An 11,624-nucleotide genomic window follows, 5' to 3' on the forward strand; every position below is an offset into this window, starting at 1 on the left:
GGAAACAAGGAGATAGAATCAAGGTAAATAAATAGGATAGAAAAGGGTACATAAAAAGATGGAAAAAAAGGAAATTAAAAGACAGAAAAGAGGGAGATAGATAAAATAAAGGGAGATAGAAAGTGAGAAAAAAGAGAAATAGAAAGAAAAACAAGAAATAAAAAGAGAAAAAAGGAAAATAAACAGATAGAAAAAAGGAAATAAAAGAGAAAATAAAATAAAATGATTGAAAAAGAGGAAATAAAAAGATTGAAAAAGAAGAAAATAGAGAGATGGAAAAAAGAGAAGTAAAATATAGAAAAAAGGAGAAACAAAGAGACAGAAAAAAGAGAAATTAAAAGAGAGAGAGAGAAAAAAAAAAGAAAAGAAAAAACCCGGAAAATAAAAAGTCAGAAAGAAAGAAAATTAAGACAGAAAAGAAAAAAAAATCAAAAGATATAACAAAGAAAAAACAAAACAAACAAATAAAATGAACTATAATTTACTTCTGGTGACCAAGGCGCCTTCGTCCCGCGTGGCCCCCGCCATGACGTCGACGCGGGTGTAGCGGCCGTCCCTGAGCAGCGCGGCGGGGTGGGCGGGCAGGAACTCGCCGTCCACGCGGGGGGCCATTACGTAAGGGAAGTTGAACCAGGTCTGGGATCCCGAGGAGGAAGAGATAGAGTGTATATAGTTGGAGGTGGATAGATAGGAGATCGGTATATAGGTCGATTGGCAGGTATGTGGATGTAGAAGATACAGTGTTATGGGGTCTTTTGGTGACTAGCATATTAGTTTTTTTCTGATTATTAGCCATGTAGGAAGTACATGTATGAAACTCGTCTGTCCTGCCTTTGGTACCCTATCCTAGTATCATAAAATGCTTCTTAGTTTGGCCTTGCACTTCACCTAAAAATAAATAAATAAAAATCACACCTCCCCAGAATGTCTTCCATCAACCCAACCTGCAAAACTAACACGTATCTGCACATGCACAAAGAGCCCTCAACTCACAGCGAATTTCCTCTCAGCCGAAACAAGGTCTCCAGCTGGGACCTTTCTCAGACAGGCGACGAGGGCAGCGCTGTCCACCTCGGAGGCATTGGCACCCACGCCCGGGCAGCTGAACTGACGCCCGATCTCGATGGCTACTTGCCTGTGGTCCTCCCGCACTGCCCAGGAACACAGCGCTACCCCCGACTGCATGATGGCTCGTCTGAATAAGCCTGTGGACAAGCCAGGCGTCCAGAAGGGAATGGGTAATGGTTAATAGTTAAAACAGGTAAATGTGCTAGATAACAAGGTCATATAGCTCTAAAGGGATATGAAATAGACTGTGGTTGTAAGTATCTGACGTCGGTGTGTTAAAAGATTTTTTGGTACTATAGTTGACGACTTCCTGCAGTGCTTACTAGTCTTTTCGACCGTTTTGGCATTTATTTTTTTACATAACTGATGAGGAAAGAACTGAACACGTTCGTTTAAAATCAGTAATGCTGCCAAGTTAATTTCTACACTACTGCATATGTCTTCCGTGGAAAGTGAAGGAAATAGTTACGTGAAATGTACCAAAATATCCATATAATCCCAATACAAATAACCACCATAAGCTTTACGGAAATTCCTTTTTTTTTATATCAACTCCCATTACCTTTCGACATCGGAGACAACACATGGTAGTGAACCGATACTCCTCCAGCGTTGTGACCGAAGATGGTGACCTTGTCTGGGTCGCCGCCGAGGTCGCGGATGTTGTCCTGCACCCAGCGAAGGGCCAGCGCCTGGTCCTTCAGCCCCAGGTTGCCAGGGAGCTCGGAGTCCTCGGTCGACAGGAATCCTGCAGATCCAAGAGGGAATTGACCGCATGAAACCTTCGTGGCTCTGGCGCACTGGAGGGAAAGCGAGAATGGGCGAAACACACGAGCCGACGTAAACACCCACTTATCACTGAGAAGAAACCCATCTTCCTATGCAACATGCCAACAGAGATGCACGTCGCACTGTATTTTTGTCTGTAGTGTACTTACGCTGTATAGACCTCATTGGGATTTTTTTAAACACAAATCTGCGATTCCTCCTACGTATACAATAATAATGATAAAAACACTACACTTTACTGTATTCTTGGCAAACTAATATTTTTCTCACTTCTACAACAGACGTATAACATATGCCTGTACAAATTGTATCATAAGAATATCTTTATCCTAGACGTAGAATGCTTCATTTTCCCACAAGCCTACATTATTTCACTCCCTTCCTTAACTATATATTGACACATTATCTTACCTTTCCTAAGAGAGCAATTTCCTCAAGGGCCAAAACTCTGCCCTGGCCCCATTTCCTTTCCTTAAATAGCTATACGAATAAGCTCTCTTCTAATTCCTTATTAGACAGCTATACGTGTATAGTTCCTTCCCCTCTCCTTTGATAGCAAAGATACAATATCTTACCGTCCACTTCCTTCTTGAATTCCCTTTCCTTAGACAGCTATACACGAATACAGTCTCAATCCCTTTTCCTTAGATTACTATAGACGAACATAGTTTCCCCTTCCTTATTAGATAGCTATACACAAATACAGTCTCTTCTCCTATCCTTAAACAACTATACACAAATACAATCACTTTCTCCTCTCCTGAGGAGTAAAATCACTCCCCCCTCCCCAAAGACAGCTATACACGGATGCAATCACTTCCCCCTGTTCTTAAACAGCTATACACGAATGCAACCACTTCGTCTTTCTCTTAAACAGCTATACACACGAAGACGAAGACGAACCGAGCGTAGAGAGGCGGTACTGGATGACGACGAGCACCACGTCCTTGGTGAGAAAGGGCAGAGGCTGGTACTGTTCCCCGAAGCCCATGTTGAAGGCTCCTGAGAAGATCCACACCATGACAGGCAGGTCCGAACTGTACGGCTGCGAAGAGCGAAGTCATACGATATGTGTGTTTTATTCTGTGTGTTAGTTCTGTTTTATAATGTATGTGTTAGCGTGTTTATGTGCTTGTGTTTTATGGTATATAAATATATATATATATATATATATATATATATATATATATATATATATATATATATATATACATATATATATATATATATATATAACAAAAAAAAATATATATATATACATATATACAAAAATAATATTATGACGATATTTTTTCTTCTTGAATTTATTTTGAATATACTTTTTGTCTATTTTATACTAATCATATTTTTTCCGATAATAATAGAGATTATAATAAGTTAGATTTCGAGAGAGATGGAGAGAATTATTGCTGTTATCATTACTGTCATAAATCTCATTCTCATTATCTCTTTCTTCTTTTCTCTTAATTATTCCTTCTTTCTCCTTCTCCCCAATCCACCCACTCTCTCTTGTTCCTCTTTTATCCAACCTCTCCCCTATCTTCCTGTTTCTGTCCCCCTCCTTCCTTCTCATTCTCTCTCCCTCCCTCTCACTCTTCTATTCTCTCTCCCTCCCTCCTTTCCTCTTTCTCGTTTTCTGTCTCTCCTCTCCTCCCTCTTTCTCATTCTCTCTCCCTCCCGCTCCTCTCTCATCCTTTCTCCGTCCCTCCACTTCCCTTTATTATCCTCCCTCCCTGTCCCTTCCCTTCCTCTCACACTTCCCTCCTTTCCCCAATCTCATCCTCTCCCGCACTATCCCTCCCTCCCCTCCTCCCCCCTTCCTCCCATCTCTCCCTGTCATACCCTTTCATTCTCCCTCCCTCCCCCTTTCCTCTCGCTTACTCTCTCGCCCTCCTCCTCCATCCCTCCCTCTCATTCTCCTCTTTCTCTCCCTCTCATTCTCCCTCCTCTTTCTCTCCCTCTCATTCTCCCTCCTCTTTCTCTCCCTCTCATTCTCCCTCCTCTTTCTCTCCCTCCTCTTTCTCTCCCTCTCATTCTCCCTCACTCCCCTTCACTCTCCCTCATCCCCATCTCCCTCTCATTCTCCCTCACTCCCCTTCATCCCACCCCCCTCCCCACCTACCTCCCCCCTCCTCCCCTCCCCCACTCACCCGCGGCGTGTAGACCGAGAGATAGAGGCAGTCCTCCTGACCATACACAGTGGTGCCAAAAACTTGCGGGCACATGGGCATTGTCACCGAGCCGTTCCTTGTGCCCTCCCATGCCGCGCCCGGGATGGGGTCCTGTGGGGGGGGAGGGATTGTAAATGATGGTGATGATTGTGGTGGTGATAGTGGCGGGTTGGGTGGCGGTGGCTGTAATGATGATGATGGTGATCATGATGGTGATGGTTGTGATTATGGTGATGGTGATAGAGGTGGTGATGATAATGATGATCATAGTGATGGTAATGATGGTTGTGGTGATTATGGTAACGGTGATGATAATGGTGATGATGATAATGGTTAATGGCAATGATAGTTATGATAATGGTGATGATAAAAGTGATGACATAGAAGATAATGATGATGATGGTAGTGATAACGATAGTAATGATGGTAGTGATGATGATAATGGTAATGAATATGATGACAGCCATGATAATGAAGACGATAGTGGTGATGATACTGATAATATAATATAAATTCAATGTTATAAAATAATGACGGGAATAATAACAATAATGATAACAAAATAAAGATGATAACATTAATGATAGCAATGATAATGATGAAGAGGATGATGATAACAGTAATGAAGATGACAACAATAACAATAATAATAATGATGATGATGAAGGAGCATGGTCACGATAATAAGAATAACGATAATAATGTAAATAACAAAGACGATGATAAAAATATTAACAAAAACAACAAGGATGATAATGTTCATAATGATAATCATAATGATGATACTGATACTGATAACAAAATAATAATAACAATAATAATACAATAAAACTAATAACACTAACACGAAGACTAACACTAATAAAGATTTTAATAATCGTAATATATATATATATATATATATATATATATATATATATATATATATAAATATATATATTTATATTATGTACGTATGTATGTATATATTTATATATATACATATATACATACATACGTACACACACACACACACACACACATATATACACACAAGTAGATAAATAAATAAATAAACAAACACAAACAAACTCAAACACACACACACACACACACACATATATATATATATATATATATATATATATATATATATACATATATATATATATATATATATATATATATATATATATATATATATATATATATATATATATATATGCATGCATGCATATAAATCTATATCTATCCATCTATCTATCTATCTATCTATCTATCTATCTATCTATCTATATATGTACACACACACACACACACACACACACACACATATATATATATATATATATATATATATATATATATATATATATATATATATATATATATATATATATATATATATATATGTACATATATATACATATACATATATGTATATATATCATCATCATCAAGGGGCTAACGCCGACGGGGGCGCATGGCCGCATCCACCCTTCGCTTCCAGCCACGAGGATCCCTCGAGGCGAGTCTCCAGGCAGGCACACGGCCCATCTCTAGTTCCTCACGACAGGTCTCGTCGAGCTGCCCAAGCCATGATCTCCTAGGACGTCCCACAGGTCTCCTCCACCCAGGGTTGTCTCGCAGAGAGACAACCTGGTGGGCAGGGTCGTCCATAGGGAGGCGAGCTAGGTGGCCATATAGCCTAGTTGGCGATCTGGTTTATGCAAGTAACAGGCCCCATGCCAGTCCACGGTGAAAACCCGGTTGGACACGGGGTCCTGCCAACTGTACCCCATGACCGGCGAAGGGACTTGTTCAAAAAGGCATCAAGGCGAGACCCAAGGCACTGGATAGCGCCCCGGTTTCGCTTCATAGAGCAAAACTGGAAGTATCAAGGCCTTGAAGACACGCGCTTGGTCCTTCTGCATAGGTCCCGACATCTCCAAACGCTCTTGTTGATCGAGTTCATGGCTCCTGTTGCCAGACCAATCCGTCTACTGATTTCCCTGGTCTGAAAACCCCCAGAGATAGGGGACTACGCTACCAAGGTATGTAAAACTTTCTTGTACTTCAACGTCCTCGCCGCAAGCATGGATCGACTGAACGGGTTCCCCTAACAGCCCCCAAAATCCTGAATCTTGGTCTTGGTCCAGAGACCTCTAGGCCTAGGGGCTTCGCCTCATTGCTAAATGCATCAAGAGCCGCCACAAGTGACTCCAAGGACTCAGATAGGGGGCAACATCGCCGGCAAAGTCAAGGTCCGAGACCTTATTTTGCCTAGTGTTGCTCCGCACTGACTTTGGGCTAGTAGCTCTGCCCATTATCCAGTCCATACAAATGTTGAAAAGTGTGGGTGCAAGGACACAGCCTTCCTCACCCCTGAATTAACAGGGAAGAAGTTCGACATACCCCCACCACACTTTACAGCACTTTCAGTACCAGTATAGAGGCTTGCTATCGGGCCCAAATAATCTGCGTCGAAATTCCCCTGAGTCCCAGGATCTCCCATAGCGATATCCCGATGCACCGAGTCAAACGCCTTCGTGAGGTCGATGTAGGCTGCAAGCAACCCACGACCAAACTCACGACGGCGTTCCACAATTACTCGAAGCGCTAGTATACAGTCTATTGTGGACTTGCCAGGAGTAAATCCAGACTGCTCCGGTTCTGGTGTCTCAGTAGGTGGTTGGGGGATCCGTTTCAGAAGAATGTGAGGGGAGAACCTTGCTGGTAGCTGAATGTTAATGCCACGGTAGTTGCTACAATCCCATCGATCCCCTTTCCCCTTCCAGAGAGGGAGGGACAACGCCCCTCAGCAGGTCGGGGGGATGGTACCAACTGCCAAATGGCAGTCAGGACTGTATGCTGGCCCCGAGCCATAGGTTCACCCCCAGCCTTTAGCAGTTCACAGGGATATCACATATGCCTGCAGCTTTCCCCCACTCTTCAGCTTGGAAATCGCCAGCCTAACCTCTTTTAGGGTAGGAGGTTCCTCGCTGATGGGTGGGTCCGGCACAGGCACTGGGGACATCGCTTGCATCCAAGCTAACTGTTGGAGGATCCCCCTGGTACAACTGTTCAAAATACTCAGCCCAACTTTCACGAACCCCAACATGATCTGAGATGATCCGACCATCCGCTGATCGGACTGCAGTCATCTGTGAGGAGGGCTTAGGTTCAGTTTTTCAGGGCTGGTAGGCGGGGCGAAGGGTCATTTACCAAGAAAGGCCCTTCGACCTCCTCAGCAAGATTCCTGATGAACTGTTCCTTGTCCTTCTCAGCAGGGGTCCGAGCCCTTACGCCACCATGGAACGACGCAGACTTGATTCCCATTCAGCCGAGCCTTGCGACACGCTTCAGTGGCCTCTAATGTCTCCAGGGAGATGGTATTCTGCCTTGTCCTTGGGCGTACGCCAATGGACTCCTGAGCTGCTTCGAGTGTACGCGCTTGAAGGACTCCCACAGAGAAAACTGGATCCGTCAGGTTGCGGTTTCTGAGAATCGGTCAGAGGACTGCCGTGGCGAACCCACGGCACACTCCTCCTCCCTTAGTCTGTCCAAGTAAAAACACCTTAGGGTGGCCACTGGAGGGAGGGGAGTTTTGAAGTGGACCCGCAAGGTAGCCACAAGCAGCCTATGGTGGGTGCCACAGAACTCAGCACTCCGGTAAACCCTGCATTCTGGAGGATCCTCCATCGCGTGCTGAAAAAGAATGTGGTCGATCTCCTTGGCCACTATACCGTATCGCGTACCAAGTCCGCGATGCGAGTTGGAGCGCTGGTACCAGGAGCCAGAGATCCTAATTTTCTGGGACCTAGCAAAGTCCCGGAAAAGGGAGGCTATTCTCGCTGCTGGGATCAGCTCCCGAGCCATGGGGGCCGACAACATCTCGTAGCCACTCGGTAAACAGCCGGATACCGCATTAAAGTCGCCCAGAACAATGCGAATGTCTCCGCCGGGGGCAATCGTCTGCCACAGATGCGACGTTGGCGTGAACGCCTCTTCACATCGGTTTTATGTACATGGGTAGGAGCGTATACAGAAAATAAAGACATGAACCCAAAAAAGCAGCTCAGTCTCAATGCCAGGGATACGCTCATCAACCGGGGTGTTACCTTGACTACCGCAGGGCTGAAGTCGACTGGAGATGGCTATGGCTAACCCTGGGGTAGTGACCATCGCTGCGGCCCGACCAGTCAGTAGGTGTAACCACCCAACTGATGTGCCGCTACCAGGTCTTCTCACCTCTGAGAGGGCAGCCACCTCAACTCCCAGTCGCTTCAATTCCCGCGATAGCAGAGGTAACCGCTCTCCTGCCGCAAGGACCGGATGTTCAAGCGCCTACTCGGGAAAGCACGCCTGAGGTTAAGCCTCGGGGGTGTCACTCCGGGTGCACGCCACCTCTGCCGCCCCCAACAACACAGCCCCAGATAAAGGGGGTCGGCAGGATGTGGGACCGCCTATCCAACTGTGGGGTTCCCGAGGCTTTCCCCCCCAAGCTTCATGGTGGGTTGGCGCCCGCTGGGGCACAGGCGGGACGACTAACTCTCGTTCCAATCCTGCACCCCGACATTTGCCCTCCCAGCGGGACCCACAGCCCGCCTTACTTGCTGGGTGGGAGGGACAACACCCCTCCCCCCAGCATTTCCATTCATAAAGGGCGTTGCCAGAGGGTCATTCTGGGGGAGGGGGACTGGCAAGGCCCACCTCCCCCAAGCCGCCCCCTTACCCCAGGGGGGCTAGGGGGCAGGAGTTGGTACGAAGCTAGAGCGTGTCCACACGCCGGTGGCCATAACTCCCTACCTCTGGGGCCTCCTGATGCTCCGAGATCCCCCCCAGATTTAGCCTGGGACCGCAAGGGACCCAGTTACCCATGGGTGGCCACGAGGAGGCACTGCAGAAGTCTTAATGATGGAGAGGCTGTGACCTGGAAAGGGGGGACTTATGCAGAAGCTGCTCCCTTTTTCGCACTGGGCTAGCCAGGGGTGGAAGCTGCAAGCGAGAAGGGATGCAAGCACGTAACACAATCTAGGCTACCACACCATCGCTTCACTCACCATGCACGTGAAGCACCCATATAACATATACATATATGTATATATATATATATATATATAATATATATATATATATATATATATACATATATATAATATATACATACATATATATATATAATATATATATATAATATATATATATATATAATATATTATAATATATATATATATATATATAATAGGAAACGGAAGCCATGGATGCAGGATGGGGCTTCAAGCAAATAATACATTTGTGATTTACGGTTGAAATATCAAGATTCTGAGCAAAAGTCCTCAGTAGTCTGAAGTCAGTGGTCAGGATTCTCGTCTCGTAGAAGACACTGCTAACCAGAGAAGGCAACGGAAAAACATCCTGGTCATCGTTTCCCTCCTCATTCCACGTATGTCCTAATCCTTCCCTCCTCATTCCACGTATGTCCTAATCCTTCCCTCATGATTCCACGTATGTCCTAATCCTTCCCTCATGATTCCACGTATGTCCTAATCCTTCCCTCATCATTCCACGTATGTCCTAATCCTTCCCTAATCAATTCACGTATGTCCTAATCCTTTCCCTAATCAATTCACGTATGGATTAGCCGTGAAAACATGATGGTTAGCACTGAAGAGGAAAGGAGTATGCACGACCCCTAATGAGGATGATACCAGGAACAGTATTAATGATAATGGTAACTACAATAATGGTATTAACGATAATAGTGATGGCAATGGTGATACTGGTGGCGGTGGTGATGATGATGAAAACTATAATAATAATAACAACAACAACAACAACAACAACAACAACAACAACAACAGCAATAATAATAATAATAATAATAATAATAATAATAATAATAATAATAATAATAATAATAATAATAATAATTTCATAATAATATTTTCATCGCGTGAGAAATCCGCTTTGGGAGGGGAACGGGAGGGGAGGGAAGGGGAGGGAAGGGGAATGAGAGAGGGAGGGAAGGAGGGGTGGCAGAGGGTTAGGATGGAGGGACGAAGGAGGGGGAAAGGATAGAGGGAGAGGAAGGGAGAGATAAAGGAGGGGGAGGGGAGGAGGGAGGAAAAGGAAGGGGAAGGGAGGGGAAGGGAGGTGGGAAGGGAGGAGGGAGGGAAGGGATAGACAAGGGAGGGGAAGGGGAGGAGGGAAGGGAAAGGGGGGGAGGGAAGGGGTAAGGGAGGGAAGGGGGGAGGGAAGGGAGGAGGGAGGGAAGGTAGAGACAAGGGAGGGGAAGGGGAGGAGGGGTGTAGTGGAGGCAAGGGGGGGGGGAGGTGGGAAGAGAACGCGAAACTGGTTGTGGGCAGGGTTGGAGGCTGGGGGAATTCCGTATAAGTTTTAGAACAAAAAAGTGGATAAAAGAGGGGAAGAAAGGGAAATAATAAGGTTATTTAAATATAGACAAAATTACATCTAATCCGTCTACACACCACACACACACACACACACACACACATATAATATATTTCTTTCTCGAGTTTTTGGGCGTATATGCGCGTCTGCGTCTATGTGTATGTATGTGTGCGGTGTGTGTGTGTGTTGTGGTGTGTGTGTGTGTGTGTGTTGTGTGTGTGTGTGTGTGTGTGTGTGTGTGTGTGTGTGTGTGTGTGTGTGAGTGCATGTGTGTGTGTGTGCGTGGGCGTATGCCCATGCATATGCGTGTATGCATGTGCGTGCGGGAATGAGTAAATGCATGCGTTTTCCCTCGAGTCTCACCTTGAACCACAGCTCCCCGACCGGCGGCTGCGCGAAGGGAATGCTCTTGAAGCTGTAGAAGAACCTGCCCTCCTCGGCCTCCGACCTCGAGCCCTCGATGGCGCCCTGCTGGAGTTCGACCTCGACCGTCTCCTCCATCAACATGGGCGCTTCTTCCGGCGCCGCGGCTGCCGAGTGGAGCAGCGTGGCGACCGCGAACAATAACCGCATCGTCTGTCTGCAAGGATTCCATTATTTTATCTAAAAGAAAGAAAAAAGAATGAAACAGTTTATCCGAAAGGCTTGCGTCACTACCGACTGACCTGTCACACGAGAGCAGAAGAAAGAGTAGCGTATACTCCCTACCGCGTCTGAATGCCGACTGACCTCCGCTGGGCGATGTTACAGTTGATATTTCCATGAAACAGCTAGACTTGATTTCTAAAACCGCTAAACATATGAGTAAAAACTCCTCATTCTCCCGCTAAAAAAAGACTCCGACTCTCGCTAAATATAGAGTAAAAGAAAAGAAAAAAAATCGCCAGATCAGAACTCGAAAACGCTAAATCTAGCGGAAAAATCGCTAGAATGGCAACACTGGGGCCTGTCAAGTACTCTTCATGATGGTCGACGGGGGAGGAGGGGGAGGGGGGGGGGGGGGCGAGTGCCACAGCTATTGTTATTAACTTCCTTTGCCAGTCTGTCGGGTTCTGTCAGTTTCTCGGATTCTGTCAGTTTGTCGGGTTCTGTTAATTTGTTTGTCGGGTTTTGTCAGTTTGTCGGGTTCTGTTAGTTTGTTCGTCGGATTCTGTTAGTTTGTTTGTCGGGTTTTGTCAGTTTGTCGGGTTCTGTTAGTTTGTT

General features: G+C 45.5%; 1 protein-coding gene across 1 annotated transcript in view; it reads right to left on the minus strand.

Annotated features, from left to right (window-relative positions):
* Window positions 1-11,259, minus strand: part of LOC119598922 (cholinesterase 2-like) — a 14,448-nt gene extending 3,189 nt beyond the window's left edge. Inside the window, exons 1-7 of the mRNA XM_037948633.1 lie at window positions 11,087-11,259; window positions 10,785-11,001; window positions 4,008-4,139; window positions 2,761-2,902; window positions 1,631-1,816; window positions 994-1,205; window positions 486-636 (exon numbers count right to left, since the gene is read on the minus strand). Of these exons, the coding sequence (XP_037804561.1) occupies window positions 486-636; window positions 994-1,205; window positions 1,631-1,816; window positions 2,761-2,902; window positions 4,008-4,139; window positions 10,785-11,001; window positions 11,087-11,184 (1,138 nt within the window). The 5' untranslated portion in view covers window positions 11,185-11,259. The remainder of the gene's footprint in view (window positions 1-485; window positions 637-993; window positions 1,206-1,630; window positions 1,817-2,760; window positions 2,903-4,007; window positions 4,140-10,784; window positions 11,002-11,086) is intronic.
* Window positions 11,260-11,624: the final 365 nt, after the last annotated feature.

Source organism: Penaeus monodon, chromosome 42 (genome assembly GCF_015228065.2).
Source record: "Penaeus monodon isolate SGIC_2016 chromosome 42, NSTDA_Pmon_1, whole genome shotgun sequence".
In the NCBI taxonomy this organism is placed as follows: Eukaryota; Metazoa; Arthropoda; class Malacostraca; order Decapoda; family Penaeidae; genus Penaeus; species Penaeus monodon.